The sequence below is a fragment of the Polistes dominula genome, unplaced genomic scaffold, assembly GCF_049000335.1.
Source record: "Polistes dominula isolate Pdom_NZ unplaced genomic scaffold, Pdom_raw_medaka contig_80, whole genome shotgun sequence".
NCBI lineage: Eukaryota > Metazoa > Arthropoda > Insecta > Hymenoptera > Vespidae > Polistes > Polistes dominula.
The window spans coordinates 3230074-3254414 of NW_028301111.1; the positions used below are offsets into that span (position 1 = coordinate 3230074).

Genomic DNA, 24341 nt, shown 5'->3' on the forward strand with positions numbered 1-24341 from the left:
TTTTCTTCTTTCGACAGGATAATACAAAGATTTATTTACATATTTAAAAAAGAAGAAGAAAAAATAAAAAAACACTTGGCGCACATTAATTCCTTTGGCACAAGTCAAAATTACAAGTTACGTGTTTGACTTTTTATTAACAAAATAAATAAGAATCGTTCAATTTTATTCTCGTTTAACGAAAATAATCTTAAAATAATCTTTCAAGTTACTTTAAAGTCTTAAAGAAACAAAATATATATGCTATATATATATATATATATATATATATATATATATATATATATATATATATATATATATAAGTCAATTATTTCGTAGTATGACGTGCCCAAGTTGTCCTTTTGACCTGAGTCATTAAATCATTTCTCGGTGGTAGACGTGCACTGGTTGTACGAGTTGGTGGTGGACCAGGGGAACGTAACATGGCGTTTAATTTCTTCTGAGTTTGTCCTTTGTCATTATTATTAGAATTTAAAGAATTTTCTTTGATGGACAATTCTTTAACAACCATATTCCCATCCGTACGTTTGCCTTGCGGTGGTGGATCCAAAACTATCGGTGGTATCTCATCTTGACTATAATAACGTTCTTGTTTGATCATATTAATATCTAACGATGATGAATTGTGATCATTGACCTTACAAGGTAACGGTTTAATGAACGACGATTGTTGAATATCCGCATTTTCAGCGATGCTCGTAGCTGTTGTCCTGTAATTATCCAATTTGTGATTCATAACAGGTGACGGAGTAAAACTATTGGGTTGAGAGACTCTTAACGATATTGAATTTGGTGAAAGTTGTGACGAGTTCTGTAAAAGAAAAAACAACAACAACAACCAACATGTTACTAGGTGTGAATATATACACACACACACTCATCAATAATGCAAACGTTGATATTGTTATGGAAATAATTAGACTTACCGATGGCCTGGAATTAGGAGACAATAAAAATCCTGGTTGCATTGCGTACGGTGATGGCGTACCGTACGGTGATCTTTGACTTTGGTATGGACTGATATTATGAAGTCTTTCCATTAATTGCGCTTGAAAATGTAATTGATCCGTAGAACTGTTGTTTCCTTGAATTCCCATAACACCAAGGCTACCAGGATGATACAAAGAATCCATAGAATATGGGCAATACGTAAATGCCGATGGATCTGATTCCCAAGATAAACTTTGTTCTCCGCTTCGTTGACAACACTGTTTAATAAGATCAAATATTATTATTATTATTATTATTATAACACGTCATAAAACTTATTATAAAACAAAACAAACAAAAAACTGTATTTTAAATATCATTCAAATTAAAACATGGTACTTTCCTGTATACAGTTTCCGTGCAAATGAAACTCACACATACCGAAACTGTAACATTTATTAATATTTATTATAACATACGCATTAACATTGATATATATTAATACATAAAAGCAAACAAGAAAGAAAAATCATTACCACCATATTGTTTTCTTTTTTCTTTTTTTTTTTTTTATTATTAATTTTAATTAACAAATGAAACAAAAGACATTACCTAGCATTTATTGCTTGCGAGAAGTCCATAATCTTGTGCGAAGACCTGTCGGACAACATTGTCATACACTGGCACTTAGCAGAATTATTGTATTAGCGATTTAGCTTTGATTATTCCACCATCTTGACGAACAACATTTTAGAGAAAGATTTTGATTGGTAGTAAGCAAAAATATTCATCAAAATCTTCCAAAATATGAAAGTGTATGTGTCTGTATGTATGTTGATGATGATGATGATGATGATGACAATGACGATGAAGTTTTAAATATATATATAGTTAATTGTGATGCTTATAAGTTAATTAAGGTTAAGAATTTTTCTATAGAAATTCTTCAACGTTTCAACTTCAATACCAAGGAAGAACTTATGTAAATTAGAAACGATATTTAAACACTATTTGACTTTTTTAATAGTCTCTTTCTCTCTCGACAAACAAAAGAACATTCTCCGTTGTTTGTTAAACGATGAATGAAAGGAAAAAACCTGTCCTAGTTGGTTTGTTTGTTTGTTTGTTTGTTTGTTTGCAAGCTGCATGCCGTACACGTTTTTTTTATTCGACTAATGTTAAACAAAAGGAAAAGAAATATTGCGTACGCGTAAATTCCTTTGATTCTCAATTAGTTAACAAATAAAATGTTCAATTAAAAAAATATTATCGCATACACACATATATATATATATATCATTTTTTAACGTTGTGATCGCATAACAAATTTTCTACAAGAAATTATAATCAAACATAAATGACTAAAATACAACTCTCAACGACGTTCTTGTTCTTGTTTTTGTTGTTGGTTGCAAAACGTATATAAAAAAAAGTGTCCATGTAAATCGGTTTATTATAAAGTTAAGGAAAAAAAAAATAGAAAAAGAAGACGAAGACTCTCGATACAAAAAAAAAAAAAAAGAGAGACTGTTACGATGATGTATAAAACAAACAAAAACAAAATGCATCGGGTTAATGAAACAAAAATGCAAAATAACGTTGTTGGTGCACAGTAGGCGTCAGACGAGAATAGATTTGCTGGTTCCCCCATTGTTTTTTTGTTTTTTTTTTGTTTTTCATGGAATTCGGTAGAACGTTACCTGGCCAAGATTAGGTAAATCAGGAATGGTTGATGAATGTTGTTGATTTGCCGTATTTGTCGTAGTCGTAGTTGTCGTCGTAATTGACGTTGTATTAGACGATACAGGCAACATTTGTGATTGCGAATTTAAATGACCACTGGATATACGTTCTTGTTCCCTGAGATGACCAACCAATGCTCCTATATGTTCCAACAATTCCTTATTTTGCACTAACAATTGATGCGTACGCGTCTAAATAATAATCAAATGTTATATTAACGTTTTTAAATGGATGCAATGAAAATAATGTTTGTTTATATATGTATACTTCTTGGGGTATAATAGTTTCAAAACAAAATTAACTCACCAATATCGTCAGATTTATATCTAACATTTTATTACCTGTGCTTCGATGCGTGCAGCAGTCTCTGCTGCAAGCTGATCCTGTAGTAGTTTCGCATGAGCTACTGCAGCTCTGGTTTGTTGACTCTGTTGCTCTAATCTTTCTCGTAAAAGTTGTATCTCGTGTTTGAGTGCAGTTAATTCGCCTCCAACCAATAAACCAACACCACCACCGCTACCACCACAATCGGATGCTACCGTACCCTATTGGAATTGAAAATATATTTCAAATGTTTATTCGAATAAATGTTTTCATATTTTTTATTTTATAAATAAATAAATAAATAAATAAATAAAAATGTATACCGATGGTGATTGTCTGATAGGTGAGGTAGAAGCTGTGGTTACTGGAACATCGTGAGATCTTAAAAAACATGACACTGAAGATTGTTCTTGTATCAAATCCTCTGCTTCTCCCAACAACGATATATCTGTAAAAATTATTATAAATAATAAAACTTTAAATACCAAGCCCCAGATAAAGAAGGAGGGTTTAAGGGTGAGGCTAACAACCCTCTCAGAACTAATATTACAATCTTTTTAATTTAAAAAGAAGAAAATAATTGAATACCTTTGTGCAACGTCAACGGGGATGGTTGTGATTGTTCTAAATGATTTTCATCTTGTTCCTCGTAAACGTCACGATGATTCTCATTGCTATGATCCTTATCCTTATCCTTTTCACCACGTTCTCTATCTTCATTAGCATTATTTACACTTAATTTATGGCACACCTCGAATGCTTGGCCAACGGTTCTAACAACCCTCATCGCTTGGCTCTGATAAAATCAAAATCTTTCAATTTCAATTGGTAAGATAGTATTATATTTATTTATCTTACGACGAGTTTCTAATTGTCATTTTTTTTTTCAATTTATAATTAAATGTAATTAATCCTTTGGTTAGAAAAATTCACACTCTTACAATTAGGTTTTTGAAACTCGTACAACTTTGGTGAATTGTTTCAACGTGTTAGGGTTGCGTCAAGGTTACGTTAGAATATTAGGTATCTTTAAAATATATATTTTTAGTAGGATTATATTTATAATACGAGTTATAATTAATAACATAATATTAAATGAAATTGTTGGTCAAATCAGCAACCATTTACTATTTTTTTTATATATTGTATGTACCATGCTTGCAATTTAATATAATTTTGATTGTTTTTTTGTTTTATTACCTCGAGTTCCTCGTATTCGTCAGTCTCATCCTCGAAAGGATTTTCATCGATGTTAACAACGTCAATCGAAGCAGAACGAATTGTTTGCAACGTTGATGCACTTTTATTACGAACAAATGGTTTTCTTAATTTGAAATGATTCAAAATTGTTTCCGGTTCTTTAAATGAAAGTTTTTTACGCGGTTTCAAAGAATTTTCACATTCCGGAACTGTTGATTGATTCGGAGATGAAGTACCAACGGAAATGGGATTTGCCAAGGTCGTTGAATTAACCCCGGTATTCTTCGTCCAATTTTTTAACATTTCGTTTAAGTTTGACTTAACGATCTAAATCCTGAATTTTTCCAATAGAAATATTTCACATTCGTAATTAAATAATAATAATAATAATAATAATAATAATTCAGGAAAATTATTATAAAATTGATAGAAACAAAAATTGAACAAATTAAAGGTGAATTCTCACGTGAGTATCAAATAAATGATTTCTCTTTCTCTTTCTCTTTCTCTAAATGCTATGAGAGTAGTAAATAACCAAAGTTTATTTGTATGCCGGATACACAGTCGTTTGGAATAACAAGCAGAACACTAACACACACACACACAAACATATAAAAAGAAATCATACAACAAAGAGATATCTCTATGTGTAGGTATGTGTATATATCTAATTGTAAAATTGTTTGTAATATTTAATTTTCTTTTGAATATTTAATTAACCTTTTTTTTTCTTATTTAAACCAATTGATTTTTAGTTTTGAAACGACTAGGGTGGTACCGATGAAGTCAACAGAAAAAATGTAATAAATCAAATATGTCTCCTAAACAAAAAAAAAAGAAAATTCTTTTGACAAATAAAAAATAAAAATAAAAATAAAAATGTTAAACAATTGAAGATTAATTTATAAACAAAAAAATATATATATTAATACAATTAAACAATAATTATGTATCAATTATAATTATAATTTTAATTTTAATCTGAAAATAAATGAATTTTAATTAGAAATGTCTAGGGTGGTACCGATGAAGTCAACAGAAAGAATGTAATAAATCAAATATGTGTCCTAAAAAAAAGAAAAGAATAATTCGTTTGACAAATAAAAAATAAAAATAAAAATAAAAATAAAAATGTTAAACAATTGAAGATTAATTTATAAACAAAAAAAAATATATATATTAATATAATTAAACAATAATTATTACATCAATTATAATAATAATTTTAATTTGAATTTGAAAATAAATGAATTTTAATTGGAAACGACTATGGTGGTACCGATGAAGTCAAAGGAACAATTCTAATAAGAAAGAAAAGACAATAATTGAAGAATGCAAATATTAAAAATAAAAAATAAAGAATATAACGAGTATACGAAGGAAGAAAAGAAACTTTAGTAAAGGGTTAAAATACATGGCTACCTAACACCATTTCCATCGATGTGAACCTCCTTCCTTTCTTTATCTTTCTTTCTTTAGCCGATGGCAAAAGGAATCGATAAATCGTTTTGCTCGTAACTTCCTTCGAAACTATAGCCGATATTTTCTACTAACATTCGACGATGTATATAACACGATACTTACTCTACTATCATCCAACGATTCGATTACACAAACATTTTCAACACCGGTAATAAACACATTTATTTATTTCTCACACTTTCACTAAACATTTTTTTAACAACCACCCATCTGTCCATGTGTCCAACCATCCATATATATATATATACAAGGTGAGCTATGACCATGATGATTTTTCATTATGCAATACACACAAATTTACAAAATTAATAAAATACTACTAACAAATAATTCGAATTTTATAATTAAATATTTTTAATAAATATCAAACTTTTTTCTATAATCAATTTTGAAGATATTTAATTATAATAACACCCATTATATTTAATAATATTTATTATGATTAATATTTATGTTAACTATATATCAAAGTTTTCTAAATTGTATTATACATTAACTTAGTACCAATTTTTGAAACACAAACCTTATTAAAAATAAAATACAAAAATAACAGACAAATTTCCCATTTTGCAATTTATCCAAAATTTCAATTAATAATTTGTATAAAAAGATGGCGCAAGATTTAGGGTTAGCAAAATTGCTATTAGCAAATATTGCGTTAGCAATATTTGTGACGATGAACTTTCAAGTTCCTAATGCCAATTAATAATAATAATACTCTTGCAATTTATCTTACAAATAAATGATCAATTTATCCTAAATTTCAATTAACAAATTGTAGAAAAAGATGGCGCAGGATTTGCTATTAGCAAAATTTATAAAATTGTTATTAGCAAATATTGCGTTAGCAATATTTGTGGCGATGAACTTTCAAGTTCCTAATGCCAATTAATAATAATAATCCTCTTGCAATTTATCTTACAAATAAATGACCAATTTATCTTAAATTTCAATTAACAATTTGTAGAAAAAGATGGCGCAAAATTTAGCGTTAGCAAATATTGCGTTAGCAAATTGCGTGGCAATGAACTTTCAAGTTCCTAATGCCAATTAATAATAATAATAATAATAATATCAAAACATACTTATATGTTTTATATATATGCAATAATATTAAATTTACACATGATTTTCAATAGATAATAATTCATAATGAAATATTTGATCAAAAATCATCATCATATATAAAAAAGAACAACAGTTATTCTAAACACTTTTTTTGACAGCACAAAATGACGAAGTAAGTTTAACGTAAACCACTTTATAACTTGTTTAAAAATATATATATATATATATATATAAATATATTTTTTAGTCTTCCTACGCGTAAATGTTCTCAACTACACGAACAAGATGGTCTCTGAGTGTGTGTAGGTGTGTGTCCCTATTCTCTTCTCTCGCACTACTAAATAAACTAAAAATTAGGCTAACACTTATGTTAAAAGTAAAATTGGAGTTAAGTAAGTCGTCCAGAAATATCGAGTGAGAAAAAGAAAAAGAAGAAGAAGAAGAAGAAGGAAGAAGAAGAAGAGGAAGAAGAAGAAGAAGAAGAAGAGTGTTCGATACGGCAGCACACAGCACAATGTGAACCGGCTCGTGTTGAGCTGATTTTTCCCTCTGGTTTATTTATAAATGCATTAATATCTTCTCTCTCTCTCTCTCTCTCTTTCATACACATACGCATACTTAGTCTTCCTCTCACTTTCTCTGTCTATTCTCAATGTCTGAATTCTCGGTGTCTGAATTTTAACCACTTATTCTTTGTAATTTGATCAATAACAAGAAAAAAATAATACAACAAAAATATATCATTCAAGTATTAAATTTAGGTGTCTTTTTAAACGTATCATTCAAAAAAAAAAAAAAAGAAGAATTTATTTCAAACTATTAATTACAAACTCATCTTTCAAGATTTTCACTTTCATCGTGAGTTAATTAAAAAAAAAAAAATTGATTATAAAGGAAACTTTTCTTAGAAAAAAAAAGAAAAACCACTGATTTTCTATTTTAAGGAAGTTTGATCTTGCAACTTAAAAAGGAAAAAAAGAACTTCTTTATTATTTCTGTTGACTTTTTTTGTCTTCTTATTGAGTCACTCGATAAAATGACGGAGAGTTAGGTGATGTCATAAATTACCTTTTACGAATAGGGTAAACTCTAATCGCAAGGAAGGAAGGTAGGAAGGTAGGTAGGTATAGAAAATACAAAAAGAAATGAGAGAGAAAATGTGAGAAAGTTCATTTAGTATTTTCCCTCTTTTTTAAAGTACCGATAATGTATGATTATTTTATTTATAGGAAAATGAATGACGTGAATTGATAGTTAGCCAGGACGAATGTTACACACAGTCAGGTGGGTTATTAATTGTCTCTATACTCTAACTATAATACCTGTATCTGTGGTAGTAGTTATTACTGTGTATGTAGATACATGTAAGTAAATAGAAATACAAGCATGGTTGTGAATTGAATTTACAATTGATTTGTCATGAATTACATTTGATTTTCTTTTTATGTATTAAACAGAAACAATATGAGAGCTGATATTAAATTGTTTCATAAATGTTACTACTATTTTTACTATTATTTGGTGCTTGCTAATCGTAGTCGTTGATAATGATGATGATAATCTAATTCAATTGCTGCCTAAGTTTTACTACTATTTGCTGATACTAAGTATTTGCTATTACTTGGTACTTGCTGCTATTTGGTGCTTGCTACTATTTGGTGCTTGCTAGCTGTAGTTGTTGATAATGATGATGACGATGACGATGATGATGATAATCTAATGAAATTGCTGCCTAAGTTTTACTATTACTTGCTGCTACTTGGTGCTTGTTACTACTTGGTGCTTGCTACTATTTGATGCTTGCTAGTCGTAATCGTTGATAATGATGATGATGATGATGATAATCTAATGAAATTGCTGCCTAAGTTTTACTATTACTTGCTGCTACTTGATGCTTGCTGTTTGCTACTTGGTGATTGCTGTTTGTTACTTTTCAATGACTATTATTCAATATTAGAAACTCGTCGTTCTTGTTAATGATAATAATGATCTAAAGTAATAAATAATCTTACCTTTTTACTCGATTTGAAGACGTTACATTTGAATGTGTTACTGCTACCGTCTCGAGCTATGTAACTAAATATTTTCAAGTCGTGACTATCGTGGGAGACGTAGAATATCCTGAAAAAAGAAATAATAACAATTTACAATTAATATCTATTTCTTATTTTTTATTATTTTAATTATACAAACAAAAGTCATTCGTTCATACCTGTAAATTGGATGATGCATGAGATACATTTTGTTCTCTTCCATCCATTGCTGTTTTTTCTAGAAGAGATAAAACAAAAAAAAAGAAACAGAGAATATAAATATTAATAACTTATAAATGATATTTTTTGAAAAGATTCTCTTCTAACTCCTCTCTCTCTCTCTCTCTCCTTTCCCTCAACCCCCCCCCCCTGTATTGACACGAATACACACTCATGGCAAGTATCCAAATCCATTTCTCGTTCTAAATCGCCACTTCGTTTTTAGTTGCGAAATGGTTCATCATTTGAGAACCTAATGTACGTACTTATACATGTATGTGTGTGTTCATGTGTGTATATGTATATATATATATATATATTATATACCTTCTTCTTCCGGAGCATGACCTTCAACCCGTCGACCGATACCTCCAACGTCACTTTCTTCTTTTTGATCCCTTTCGCCTTAAAGTCGTACTGATACAAATTTTACGATTCATTTGAAAAATATTTGATAAGAAATAAATCTTATAAAATTATGAACAATTGATGTTAACTTACGCGAATCCTTCGCATCGCCGCCACGATCTCAACTCTGCTGGTTGGTCGAGGTACCTCCATAGAACCAATGAACTTAGGTAATAACAAACAAACAAATATATATAATAAATTAAAAAATGAATTAAGTATTAACAGATTGATATAAATGAATAATAATAATAATTTTGAAACTACAAATACAAATCATAAATAATTAACAAATTATTTAATACTTTGACCAAAGTTTGAGTTATGAGTTATGATTTAAGAAAAGAAAAAAATAATAAAACAAATCATAAATAATTAAACAAAAAATATACATTGACCAGAGTTTGAGTTATGGTTTAAGAATAAATAATAAAAAAATTTAATTAAATACATTGACCAAAGGTGACTTATGAATTTAAATCAAAAAATGTTTCATCTTCAATGAATTTGAATTCATTCAAAAATCAATTGAATGAATCAATTTGTTGAATCAATTGAATGAATTCAATTCAATTTTATATATATATAACATTTTTTTTAAATAATATTCTCTATTATTATTATTATAAATAAAATAAAAAAATAAATAAAAGATAAAACATCATATCCGCGTTCCAAAAGTTTTTCTTATGGATCAACGAACGATATATCTTTTTCTTTCTTACTAACACCACATACACATATACATATATATATATTGAGCACCTCTAACACAATCCGTATTTAGAAACCCCCCCATTGAAGCTACGACTACCAGGGGCCACGTGTTCGAGCGTTTCTAGTTGCACGTGGTAGTTCTCCCACATATGTAACATATATGCTTAAGAAAAATCGCAAGGTCTAATAGTAAGGTGGCTATCTACCTTCAACTAGTCTACAATTCTACTACTACTACTACTACAACCATTAGTACTATTCTTTTTATTGATGAATTAACGATCGATAGTTGGATGTTAAAGTGACTCGTAGGAATACACAAGTTTTCTTATAAAACCCCTCGCGAATGGATACAACTGAAACAACCCCCTCTTCCTCATCCTCCTCCTCCTCCTCCTCCTCCTCCTCCTCCTCATCCTCCTCTTTTTCTTCTTCTTCTTACTTGCAAGTTTCTGTGTTCTGATTCTGACAATACGTTGTAACAAACAACATCAATGAAATATTTTCAATAATTCAAATGCACTCTATCGATCTTATTTTTTCTTCTTCTTTTTCAACTTAAAAATGCACTTGGGTTTATTCTCAATTGAAATTTCGTAGAAATTTATAAACGTAAATCTGTCTGTCTGTCTGTCTGTCTGTCTGATTCTGTGTTTGTATGTGTGAAAGAATGAGAGACAGAGAGTTTTAAGGAGAGCTTTATGAGCTTTAAAGCTCGAGCTCACACAAAAGCTTCGACCTTTCTTGGAACGTGTGTACTACTGAAATAAACACTTGTACAATGACGTCATCACGACGGTACCGGCATAGTCCGAAAATATCTCGTGTCGTTGCCGTCCACCTCCTCCTCCTCCTCCTCCTCTTCCTTAGTTGTGTTGTTGCACCATACTCTCAAGAAATATTAGATTTTTTTTCTATTTCTTCATTAATTTAAATCAAACCTTTTACTATTACCCTAAATCAACCCCTAATCAAAACCTCTGGTGCGTTTCTTCTTCAGTATACGTAAAACTAACTTTCCTATAATCATCTGAAGATGATCCAACTGTTGATCGTTGAATCAGCTGATTTGAATCAACTCAAGTATCTTGAATCAACTCAAGTAGCCTAAATCAAACCCTAATCGAACCCCCAGGTGTATTTCTTCTTCACCATTCGTAAAACTAACTTTCTTAAAGTCATCTGAAGATGATCCAACAGTTGTTCAGTGGATCAGCTGATTTGAATCAACTCAAGTAGTCTAAATCAACCCCTAATCAAACCCCCAGGTTCTGGGGGTTCTTCATCATTCGTAAAACTAACTTTCCTAAAGTCATCTGAAGATGAACCAACTGTTGATCATTGAATCAGCTGATTTGAATTAACTCAAGTAACCTAAATCAACCCCTAATCAAACCCCCAGATTCTGGGGGTTCTTCATCATTCGTTAAACTAACGTTCCTATAGTCATCTGAAGATGATCCAACTGTTGTTGAGTGGATCAGCTGATTTGAATCAACTTGAGAAGCCTAAATCAACCCCTAATTGAACCCCCAGGTACGTGGGATGTTCTTCTTCACATACGATGATTAAAATTGTTATTAATAATAAAAAATATGATTGGCCAATTGGTGATTATTACCTTGGCGTGGAAGACGATTCCACGGTGAAAAGCCTCCTCACTGTGTAGTGGTATTCGGGTATCATACTCGTCATTATGCACGAGATTATACTGCTTCTTAGATGGCATGCTTCTTTCAGCTTCATTCGATCTCGTTCGTCCAGTCTCGCTAAAAATTAAACGTGTTTTTTCTTGTTTGTTTTTTTTTTTTGTATTATCAGTTTGATCATCGTAGAATTATTTGTCAAATGAAGGATTTATTCTAATTAATTCTAATGAAAGTAAAACAATGTTTAAGAATAATTGTTTTGTTTTGTTTGATATTGTTTTACAAAGAAAAACATTTGCACTAAAGTATTTTGCAAGTAATTAGAAAAAAATGTGAAGTTCAATTAAATTCTGAATCACGTCTTGTGATTTGATCATGAGTTAGTACAAATCCTTAAAGCATACGTGTAAAATCCCAGACTGGGGTAGTGTAGTGGATGAAGCACGTGTTACAAGTGGCCCCGAATTCAAGGTCACGTACACGTACTTTGTATCTCATCGTACTACGAATTTATCCGAGTATTATGATCTCTCACCTAACTTAATATAATAATCCTTATAAATATATATATATATATATATATATATATATATATAAAATAAAATGAAATATTGGGATCTCTGGCAGGGACGTGACAGGGGCAAAATTCGACCTATCTACTCTAATTTTGAATTTAGTCACCAGATAGCGTATTCAAGTGCTAGAGATCCCACGTGACGTAGCAAAATTCGACCTATCTACTCTAATTTTGAATTTAGTCACCAGTTAGCGTATTCAAGTGCTAGAGATCCCAATATTTATATTATTAATAATTAATTAATTAATTAATAATAAAATTAAAAAATATATATATATATATTATACAAGTAATACGTGAAACAAAAACATGATTTATTGAATTTTAATTGAAATGAAATAAAATCATTTTATAGATCACTGGTTAACAAAAATAAAATAAAATAGGAAAATTAATTAGATATTTGAAATTAATTATGAAATGTAATAATAGTTAAGAAGATAAATAATAGATATTCTATTTTCTATATAGATCCCTTTATACTACGCTTTGTTCATACAAACATATATCCCCCTATGCGCATCTGTATCGGCATCACGATGCCGAGTTCAATCACCACGACAGAGGATGCATTTTTGCGCGCGCGCGCATCTCGAGCGCACACCTGAACGCGTCAAGGTGCTTTCACACAGGTTTTCAAGCTAAGGAACAAAGGAAAAGGAAGAAACCTTCGATACATATGCCATTTATATATATATGCATAGATATATTGTATTTATCTCGCGTGTATCTTATAAACCATTCGTGCATAATTGTTTCTCTTACAATCGCCATTTTTCTTTTTCTTTTATTACGATTTCACAAAATTATACATCCAGAAAAAGTATATAATATGTATGTATGTGTGTGTGTGTGTGTATAATTTTGAGAAACGATGAAATTTAATATCAACCGATCACGAAATGTAATTTCAAATTATTTTATTTGGGTATTGAATTTTTATACAATTTTTGATATATAAAATGCATAATTGCACTTTGAAATGAACATTGCACGAATTCGTTTATTGTATGAAATTTGTACCAAATGTCCGCCATATTTTCGGTACATTTATACGAAAGATTTACTGTAACTGTTAATATGAAAAAAAATTATAATACACGATCAATTATTATAAATATTTAAACGATAAATAATAAAAAAAAAGTATTTTAAAAAATAATTGAATATAAAACAAACACCCTGTGAAATGAATCAAAACAAGTATTAAACAAAATCATTGAATATAATAAAACGAATGGAAATATCTTTGTGAAATGAATCAAAACAAGTATTAAAAAAAAAATAATAATAATAATCATTGAATATAATAAAACGAAGAATAAAGTATGATCGTATTAAAAGGAAACACCCAGTATAATCGAAGCAAAATAAAAATAAAACAAAATGAGTCGAATCCTCGAGCTATTTCGTTTACCTTCACCTTCCATTGCATTTACCCCACGTGCTTTAAAGAGAATGCAACCGCGCTCTTTGGTGTTCGATTTAAATGCAAGTTCACATAGTTTGTTACATAAATAAAGGAATATTAATGTCAACATGTATATGTTTTTAAGAAATACATGTTTTTCTTTTTCTTTTCTTTTCTTTTCTTTTTAATTAACAAAACAAATCAAAAAAAGAAAAACCAACAAATTTACACAAATATACTAACAAATATTTATATCAACATGGTATGTGTTTTGAAAAATACATTTTTTCTTAATTAACACAATAAAATATAATAGAACAATTGAAGAATAATAATAAGAGTATAATAAAAATAAATGTTGAACATACCCGAAAGCTGATTGGACGATCGGACTCGATCGGTTCTCATCAACCGCTTGGATTCTTATCGACGTAAAAAAACGTAGAAATTGTTTGTGAACGTAGCTTTAGGTTGGTAGACGGCCAACCGCTCAGGCGAAAGGAATAATCACGCATTCAAGTTAGTAGAGACACGGTAGTAAGAAGGCACACCAAAGAGATCCCACATCTTTTTCTTTCTTTCTATCTTTCCCTCTTCCACCACCTCCTCCTCCTCCTCCTCTTTCTCCTGGTTGGTAGTCGTAGTCCCCACAGGTCGTTGTCTTCGGTTAGTCGTGTTTCTTTTTCCCTTTATTTCTCTCTTTCTCTCTCTCTCTTTCTCTCTCTCTCTCCTAAAGAACCTTATATACTCGTATATAAGGTTCTTAAATAGGATTGGGCTTCTTCTCTCGTTCTTGGAAGAAAACGAAGCAACACACAAATGTAAAGAAACGCGAGGAACCAAAGGAGTCAGGGCACTCGGTATCGGTGCGCTCAGCACTCTAACTTCTCATTCATCCTTTCGCGCTCCTCCTCACCCCAACCTTCCTCTACCACCACTACCACCTTCCTCCTCCTCCTCCTCCTCCTCTTCCTCCTCCTTTCTCCTTTTCACAGTCCAATGGACTGTGTGGTCCACGTTCTCCGGCAAGTCCGCGAACTTCTTCAAATACCTCCTTCTTTTGATCTTATCCTATATTCTAATCCTACCCCGTAACTCAAATGACTTGTTGTTGTTGTCCTTTAAAATCCACCAAGAGGAAGAGGAAGATGATGAGGAGGAAGTTAAAATACGGTAATAGGGTATAGAAATTTTACAAAAATTCCTAATATTATTATTTGACGGAAGAACAGAAGTTATTGCAACGGCAACAGTGATCGGATCCGCGAACCGCGCGAAACTGAGAACGGAAACGGAACAGTCCTCCTTGCCGTAGTCCCTATTATCACACCACACGCCTTTACTCCTACCTCTTGTAACTCGTTCTAACCGTGTCATAACTTAAGACTCATACACTTTCAAATAAAATTTATTCCTTCCCGTTTTTTGAAGGACCCACGATCAAGAAAGAAACTGAAAGCAACTTTTAGCAAATAAAACAATTCATTTAGTTGGTTGAAAGGATCACCAGGATCACCAAAAGACAACCGGCTCTTTCTACTCTGTGTGGTATAATCTAAACATCATCCTTCTTTCTTTTGAACCCTTCTCAGAAACTACCTGCCCTACCACCCCCTTCCTTTCCCCTTCTTCCTCTTCCTCCTCCTCCTCCTCCTCCTCCTCTTCTCTCACCGTCCCTTCCTCTTCCTTCCCTACCTATGTCACGATGTTCAGTGCTATCTACCTACAAGAACACGACGTCCTTCTCATAGAACAACGAACGCGAATCATTCACCCCTTAACCCAACCGAACCTAGCGTCACACTGACTGCTGACCGTCAAAGTGAAAGAACCCGCTCGTCCAGCTGCGACATCTATCGAATTCCAATCGAAGTTTTCTTGCACAGTCGGTATTCCTACTTGATCGGCCAATTTCTTTACTTGCTCGGTCGGTATTCTTATTTGTTCGGTCGGTATCCATACTTCCTGTATTATCTACAATTATTTATCATATGTTAATGATAATTGGAAAAAATGCAAATTCAAACTATTGAACGTGATTAATCTTAAATTTATTAATTAAATTTTAATTTATGCGCTGTAATATAAATTAAATAAATATATATGTGTTTGTATGTGAGGTAGTATTAAATTTATTATAAGAACAATGTTTTCTATAAAAAAAATGATATATTCTATAAGATTTCCCTTTTACCAATAATAAATTGCGTATAAAATTTTCGTGCGAAAGAACAAATACTGATATTTATTTTTTTCCTTAATAATAAATAATAAAATAATAAATTAAATAAATTGTTTCTAAACAACGTTAGTATCTTTTGTTATAGGCAAACCTTCATCATTTAAAAGATGATCATCGGGACTTACAAGATATTTAGGCCCGTCCCCTATACGCGTGTATATCATATATTTTATTTTACCTGGTTCGTACACCTTACTATCAATGTTATTTATTATATCCTAAAAGTAAAAAAAATATATATATATATTTTATTTATTTGTTAAATATATATATATGAGAATCGTAAATAAAGTATTAACAATTCTTCAATGTACCTGTGATAATTCTACCGTTTCAATAGGCAAACCTCTTTTATAATTGTCCAAATTATTACTATCTGGGGGAAAATAATGATCTAATAGTGCTATCACTTCTGGAACATTCCTCTCTAATAAATACAAAGTAGGATTCGGTCCTGCATCGAAAGTATATGCTACCTATAATTCGAATTTTACAATAAAATCCAATAATAAAAAAAGAAAAAAACGTATAATCTTTATTATTAAATAAACATATATGTAATACCTGTATTTGTCCAGTTGCATTATGATACGAATGAATAAGATTCATAATTGCAAAAGAGATATCATTCAGGTATATAATTGGAGGATAACTATCTAAACACACTGCATGCATTTGATTGGAATCTTTCATTGTAAGTTCGGCGAAAAGTTTAAAATCTTTCGATACAATGGCAGCATCTATTAGGTCTGCTCGCTCAGGTACAATATAACTAGTACGAAAATGATAAAGTTCAGAGGTTTTATAGGTTCTCTTCATTCCAACAGTACTAGAGACCAGTTTCTTGTTGTCATTCACCTGAATGCATATACATTAATAATAATTACAAACTAATCAATAAATATTAATGTTGAAAAATTTCTAGAAAAATAAATTGTAAAATACAGGAGAAGAATTACGCACAACTAATATTAAACATCTCATTTCAGGCCAACTGGATGCAGGTGCTATTTGTTCTGCTACACTGTCAGTGCCATATTCAAATAATCCCATACGCCATCTGACAAAACCACCTAGAGTACTTCTGCATGCTGAACCAGATCCCATTCGTGCGATGGTACTAACATCACCCTTGTTCAATTAATTACAATTTAATACATTTATGAAATATATCAAATTAAACCTTTATTTATAACTCTCTGAGCAGTGAATACTCTTTGACAAAACTTTTTGTAGGAACGTAATACATTTTGAACATTAATATTGAATACTTATAGGCATTCGTAACACTCAAAGAGTTAAAAAAAAATATATATATATAATTAAATTTGAATAAACATGTTACCTTTACTTTATACAATTGAGCAAGAGCTAATGTGAGACACGCATATCCTGAAGCACTGGAAGCCAATCCAGATGCAGTTGGAAAATTATTTTCTGAACAAATATGAACTTTCCAATTCATCATTTCTTCTTCAAGCTTCGCCCTTTTCCTAACTTGTAAACATTCATTTATTATAACATTATTTTTCATATAAAATAAATCATTCTGTTTATATGTAAAAAAACTTACTTTCGCTTAAACAGATTTGCAATCTGGGATTTTTAATATCTTCTTCACTGAAATAAAATGAATAAATAATAATTACAATTTGATATAATCATGATTTGTTTAAAAAAAAATATAAAAATAATAATAATAATAATAATAAAATGCTTCTTACACTCCATTTAACCATATGCGATCTTTCTTGAATTTTTCGCTGAGCATAACAGTTGTTTTTGTACATAACTGTATAATAAATATTAATTATGAATATTATTAACGTATATACTTGACATATTTAATATGCTATTTATTAGAAGTAAATAAAACAAAAACAAAAAACTTGTAATAAAAAATTACCTGTTCTGTATCCAAAGTCAAACTTATCGAGTCGTTAGTAGGCAAGATTAAAGTTTCATTTCGTTTGCCCCCTAAAAATAAACCATAAATAAATAAATTAAATATCGATAATAAGATAATTATTCAAATGAATATTTCAACAATTTCTATAACTCCTAATGCATACTACAAATATTGTTACATTTTATTGTTATTATAATAAAACATTCTAGTCACTTCATATTTAAATGATTTGAAACTTTTTGTTGAAAAAAAAAAAAAAGGTCAAAGATGAATTCTAAAAATAGAAACAATTTCAATATTCTCTTATCGTAAACCTATTCAAAATATAATTATGTTCATATATATATATATATATATATATATATACATAACAACAATATATATATATATGAATATAATTTGAATATGATTGACATATATTGATTTATATATCAAAATTTAAATTAGATATTAAACGAATACATATGTGTGTGTTATAAATACACACACACATTTGATTTATATATTATTTCTGTTATTATTAATATTAAATAATATTATAAAAAGAGATACGTACAATATTTAAGGACTGCGATGTTAATAGGTGCAATACAGGTAACGGTTCCCATGACAGTAATTTAAATACGTTGACACAAGTATTTTTTCTCTTACGATGATATCAACGAACTACAAATTTATTAAATGCTATAAGTAACAGTAAAACATTTCTTATATATATATATAAACTTCTCTGATTTTTTTCTAGGTTATCCTTTCACTACTGACACACGTTAGCGCCATACTAAACGTCCGAGTGTAAACGAGACGTGCCGAATCTAACCGAACATACGTCACGACCTCGAATCCATCTCGTTTATATAATCGAGATAAATCGATTGCACTAAAATGCGAGTATCGATCTTAAACATCTTTCAAATTCATTTTAAATTAGTTGTACTTATTTCTTATGAAGATAATAATATTTATAAATTATATTAAATATTTCTTAGATATATAAATCTCCGAATTTTTGTCTAGGTTATCCTTTCACTATCGCTACACGTTAGCATCATACTAAACGTCGAGTATAAACGAAACGTGCCGAATCTAACCGAATACGTCACAACCTCGAATCCATCTTGTTTATATAATCGAGATAAATCGATTGTACTAAAATGCGAGTATCGATCTTAAACATTTTTCAAATTCATTTTAAATTAGTTGAACTTATTTCTTATGAAGATAATATTAATAAATTATATTTAATATATCAAATGAAGGAATTGGAAAGTGTCGGCACCGATATATTAAATATTTACTACATACAAAAAATTATATTTAATTTATAGTAAGTTTCATATTATACATAGAAGAGCAACTTCATATTGCATCCGTCATCTCACACATACATACAATGTTTAATAATAATAATAATAATAATAATAATAATAATAATAATAATAATAATAATAGTAATAATAATAGTAATAATAATAATAATAAACTTAAGTAAAAATTATACCAATCTTTTTATTTCGATATCCTTTTTCACATGTAAATAAAATTAAATCTGAAACAAGGGGTACCATAAGTAATTCAATAATGATTTATTAAAATTCATAAAAGTGATATATATATTTTTTATTTGCATATTAAAAATGTAATGAATATTTACCTGCAAAGTGACTGTGGTAAGCTAGAAATGATCGGTCCATATCCTTGAGAGTTATCATATAATTCGAATAATGGTGCAGCAACTAATTTGTAATTTTTTGGTACTGCAAATCGAGCTAAAATAAAATCGTACGTAGGTTGGTATTTGTTTATAAAATTAACAAAACAAAACAAAAACAAAATAAAGGATATTCTCGTATATATTACCTTTTTCCTGTAATTGTACAAGAAACAACCTTTTATGTTCCTTTGGTTTGGTAATGTGAGGTGGAACATACGGATATTGAGGTGGTTCAAAGTTTGGTCGCCACCAATTTCCAATGCTATCTTCTATCACCCATTCCTGTTTGACTCCATCTTGTTGTCCAAATGTCTAGAAGTTATTAATTTAAGCATATTATACTTATTATGCATTTTCAATCATTTTTCTTTTCATAAAATAGCATATAATAATACATTCTTCTTCATTTATAGTCCACTAAGAACATGGTTACATTATATTTGAAAGTGTCTGAATTATTACATTTGTTATTTTTCTTTTTTTTTTTTAATGGACAATTTTTTGATAATTGCCTAATATATTCCTTGCACAACCTCCTTTACATTATTATTAATATTATTATAATATTGACATTAATTACATATGTCAGAAATATTCACTTTAAGAAATACCTCTGACATGCATTCCTTAATAATACATAGTGAAAATGAAACAGCTGTTGTACATGTATATATATTGATACTAACATTCACAAATTTGGCAATAGAATATATATATATATATATAAAATTATTAATCGAGTTTAATGAATGGCCTACTTTGTAAATGAAAAAAAAACCATTAGCCCTGCTTTGGTTGTCAATCGATTATTTTGTTAACCTACTGAATTTAATTTTATACATCATAGATACAATATATATATATATAAAAATAATATTATATATATTTGAATAAATTATTAATGAAACTTTAAAGCAAAAAAAAAAAAAACAAAGGGAAATCCAAGAATAAAATGTAAAATATACAATCTTCTTATATCGTTTTACAATCTTCATATCCAGTCTGTTTAGCGTCCATATTACATATACAAGAGAGCTGGATAAGAACAATGTTCTTAGCTAACCAGAGCATTCTATAAGCTTTGTCTTTTAACTACTACGGACATCAATTTTTCCGGGCATGCAGCGCACTAAAAATATAGAAATACCTCTTATTATAGTTAAATGAAAATTCCCTAGTTTGAGCTACAGGCCCGGTTACATAAGTTCTACATACATATCTTTTAAATTCATACAATATACGTTTATAATAAGACAATATTACAATCTAACATATTAAAGTGCCACTCCTAGCCACCCTGTAAGGCAGCATAAGGCGTCGTGGTAACTGTTACCTCAGTAAGGAGCCGTTTTAGGCCCTCTACCTCGTCTTCTTCAGCATTTAGTTCTCCACCAGGTCTAAAATTAACAAATAATTAATTCATTAAACTTTATAAACTAATAGATTTTTTTTTAGATTAACCCCTTGAACTATGATTAAATGCATTGATCTGCATTACATGCTTCTAATGTTTAAACTGTAAAATCATGTCATATAAGTTTTGTATATTTTCTAGAGCAAGGGATAATATTAAAGAATACAAATATATTTACAATTTGAAGAATGTAGTTCCCAATTGAAGCAGCAGAACATGGGGTAATCCATGTTCGTGAACCAAGAGAACTCCTTCCACGCTCCTTCGCATTCCAATTTTGTCAAATTCATCTCTCATACGTTGAAACCTTGCTGGCACCGATGGATCTTTCTCGAAGAGTGGCTCTTTTGTTCCAAATGAATAGTTTGTCAAAGGATATCTATGATAAATGAGTTGTATTGGTCTGTTAGGCTTACTTCTTTAATCTTTAGCAAGTAAACTCAGCTTCTCCAAAATTATATCTTAATGTGATAGGGCAACATACAATATAATAATAATAATAATAATAATAATAACAATAATAATAACAATAATAATAATAATAATAATAATAATAATGATAACATAAGTATTCACAATGCAACAAACTTTAATTTCTAACAATTCTATAAATTTCTATGAGAAATTGAATTGAATTTAAAAATATAATTATAAATAAATATTATATTCAATTGATTGAATTATGAAGATTATATATAAATCTTTTTCAAAAGACATTATACTATTATTTCTTTATTATATAAATATATATTTATATATAAAAATTGTGAATATATTAAAACAATAAAGTTAAATATAATAATGAAAACAAATTATATACAAAAGTATCATCGAATTAATTTAGATGAAATAGAAAATATTTGTATGTTGAATTGATATTATTTCTAACGATTAACAATAATTACTTAAGAGATTACTTTTACATATTTATAAAAGTTCAAATGTAAAATGTGATGAAAAAAAAAAAACGAAAAAAAAAAAAGAACAAAATATGAAGAAACATTTTGTGTGTTTGTGATTAGTAGAAGAAAAAGAAAAAGAAAAAGAAAAAAAAATAAAGAAAAAGAAAAAGAGAAGAAAAGTTCAGTAATTAAAATGATGTAAGTATGTGTTATTGTTGAATATTCATAAAAAATGTACTCTACATAATAAAACATATTGGTCGGTACCAATTGAAACATAACAAACAGTACCGACATTTTCTTATATCTACATACATGTAAGTATTACCCTCCTTTCCATGATACATAAAATCATCAAATTGATGATCATACTCCATATTTCAAGTATGTATTCTTAAATAGTAATAAAAAAGGTATAATAAAAACAGATTGGAAAAAAATATAATGATAAGTATTGATGCCCACGAAGAATAATTGTGTAAATTAGAAAGATTCATTTGAAACATACGTATCTCTATCTTTTTACAATAAATATTTATCGCGACATTTTTTTTTTTTTTTACAACACGATTATATGAAAATAAGGAAGGGCTTTAAAAATATCTTAATTTCCTTTCCTTTCCTTTCCTTTCCTTCCTTCCCTTCCTTCCCTTTTTATATTTCAAGACAGCAATGTTGTTAAACATCGCAATAATTGTACTTAGAAAATTGATTATAAATTATCATCCAATATGTAATTGAAGTATTGATTAAAATCATGTGATCCTGCATCATAATATTATTTAAAAATTCACTTGATCATAATTAATAACAAGCCTTTCCAATAATAGATTGAAAACTTGTCAAACAAATTAGTTGATACAATTCTCTCTCTCTCTCTCTCTCTCTCTCTCTCTCTTCGTATAATAACTTAAATAAATAACAATGTGTAATAACAAATATACCCTAGTTGTTATGAGGTATATATATACATACATAAACGATTTATAAATGTATTCGATATAGAATACTACTTAATTGCTTTTTGTAACGCACAAATATGATTTATATATATATTTCAATAAAAAATTAATATATATATATCTCTCTTTTTCCTTCTTTCTTTCTTTCTTATTTAAATCTTTACAAAGATGAGATTACTTAAAAAGTAAGAAAACCGTTTAATAAGTTGTGTTCAAATCCTGAACATATTCAGGACATTATTAAATAACAGAATTAAAATAACGCTTGTTCCATTCATACATTTATAACAAAGTAATACAATAAGACAATGTATGAATGTACAAAAAAAGTTTTATATTTATAATTGTGCAGGCTTTTATATATATGAAAACATGATCATCAAATATATATATATATATATTATATTCATCAAGAAACATAACAACGATAGAATTATTTCAACGGTTCAATCCACTGATCATTATTACATTAATAATGAAATAACATTACCGAAGAACAGATTACTTATCATAATTCTTGTTTAATGTGTATTTAATATTCTTTTTTAATGATTGTAAAGCAGGCAATATATTCATTCGAAGTATATAATAATACATCGTGCAATTAACGCAAAAATTATAAGTTCAATACAATCCTAAGTGTTTTAAACAAATGGTATATTATGAAAAATACTTGTGCATTAATTTTGTTTGTTTATGAAGCGATATACCATGTATTATTTGAAAAAATTATAAATATATAAATTTTATATATATATATATATATATAAAAAATAAATAAATATATATATAATTTTGTTCATTTAAATTTATATATACATACAATGACATAAATTTAAATATAAATACAATAAATACAAAATGGTGTGTTTAATGTGAATGAATATAACGCGCGCGCACAAGTTTTAGATATCGCTTACATAAACATGGAGAATATTTTCTTAACGAAAGGATGAACAGCCGTCTCATGGTTGTAACATACACATATATACGTATATAGTATAACAAAAAACTTTAGTAACATCGTATGTATATTTTATCGCTAGCGTCTCTCAAAACCCGACCATAGTTGTTCGATAGGAGAGGCAGTCAAAGGAGTATAATCTAAAAAATAACGTGATTAAATCACGTATATGCTGCTCACTTACAAATTAACTGTCCTGTTGATAGTTATAGATTGATTCGGAACAACTTTTCCCTCAAAAGAACTATTACTGGTTCTTCTAGGCCACCCAGTAGCCTTCCCTTGCGTAGTTCCCATCGCCATTTTAATGAATGCTAAAATGCTTTACAGCACAAAGAAAAATAACTTAGAACCAAACGTTCTCACTGCTTTCCTCAAACTGCTTCCAACCGTTTCGGTTTCCCTTACGAACACCCTTAATCAACACGTTGCCAAATCTTTGAGTTAAGGAACATGTGGCAATGCAGCAG

At 29.2% G+C, this 24341-nt stretch overlaps 3 protein-coding genes across 8 annotated transcripts; all 3 read right to left on the minus strand.

Annotated features, from left to right (window-relative positions):
- Positions 1–117: 117 nt before the first annotated feature.
- Positions 118–15542, minus strand: LOC107070987 (carboxyl-terminal PDZ ligand of neuronal nitric oxide synthase protein). Of its 6 annotated transcripts, none has more exons than XM_015329582.2 (13): positions 15460–15542; positions 14133–14883; positions 11749–11896; positions 9504–9575; positions 9330–9419; positions 8963–9021; positions 8763–8871; positions 3589–3796; positions 3324–3448; positions 3018–3221; positions 2634–2867; positions 930–1211; positions 118–814 (listed from the first exon to the last, which is right to left on the minus strand). In XM_015329582.2, the coding sequence occupies exons 3-13, from the start codon at positions 11854–11856 to the stop codon at positions 311–313; spliced, it is 1995 nt and encodes a 664-aa protein (XP_015185068.2). In that variant the 5' UTR covers positions 11857–11896; positions 14133–14883; positions 15460–15542; the 3' UTR covers positions 118–310. The 6 variants fall into 6 exon arrangements, with proteins under 6 accessions (XP_015185068.2, XP_089032817.1, XP_089032814.1 ...); XM_015329591.2 differs by lacking the exon at positions 15460–15542 and having other exon boundaries at positions 548–578; positions 646–814; positions 14133–15421; XM_089176691.1 differs by lacking the exons at positions 8763–8871; positions 8963–9021; positions 9330–9419; ... (2 more) ...; positions 14133–14883; positions 15460–15542 and adding exons at positions 4201–4534; positions 4667–4715; positions 5785–5938; positions 6768–7261.
- A 20-nt stretch (positions 15543–15562) lies between these two features.
- Mvd (mevalonate diphosphate decarboxylase) lies at positions 15563–18838 on the minus strand. Its single transcript, XM_015329596.2, has 10 exons — positions 18472–18838; positions 17913–17983; positions 17731–17798; positions 17580–17626; positions 17352–17503; positions 16970–17137; positions 16571–16864; positions 16321–16482; positions 16098–16224; positions 15563–15738 (listed from the first exon to the last, which is right to left on the minus strand). Exons 1-10 carry the CDS (start codon positions 18521–18523, stop codon positions 15563–15565), a joined length of 1317 nt encoding a protein of 438 aa, XP_015185082.2. The 5' UTR covers positions 18524–18838.
- A 370-nt stretch (positions 18839–19208) lies between these two features.
- Cpsf5 (cleavage and polyadenylation specificity factor subunit 5) lies at positions 19209–24276 on the minus strand. Its single transcript, XM_015329677.2, has 6 exons — positions 24056–24276; positions 21222–21422; positions 20963–21026; positions 19776–19941; positions 19570–19684; positions 19209–19464 (listed from the first exon to the last, which is right to left on the minus strand). Exons 1-6 carry the CDS (start codon positions 24172–24174, stop codon positions 19443–19445), a joined length of 687 nt encoding a protein of 228 aa, XP_015185163.1. The 5' UTR covers positions 24175–24276; the 3' UTR covers positions 19209–19442.
- Positions 24277–24341: the final 65 nt, after the last annotated feature.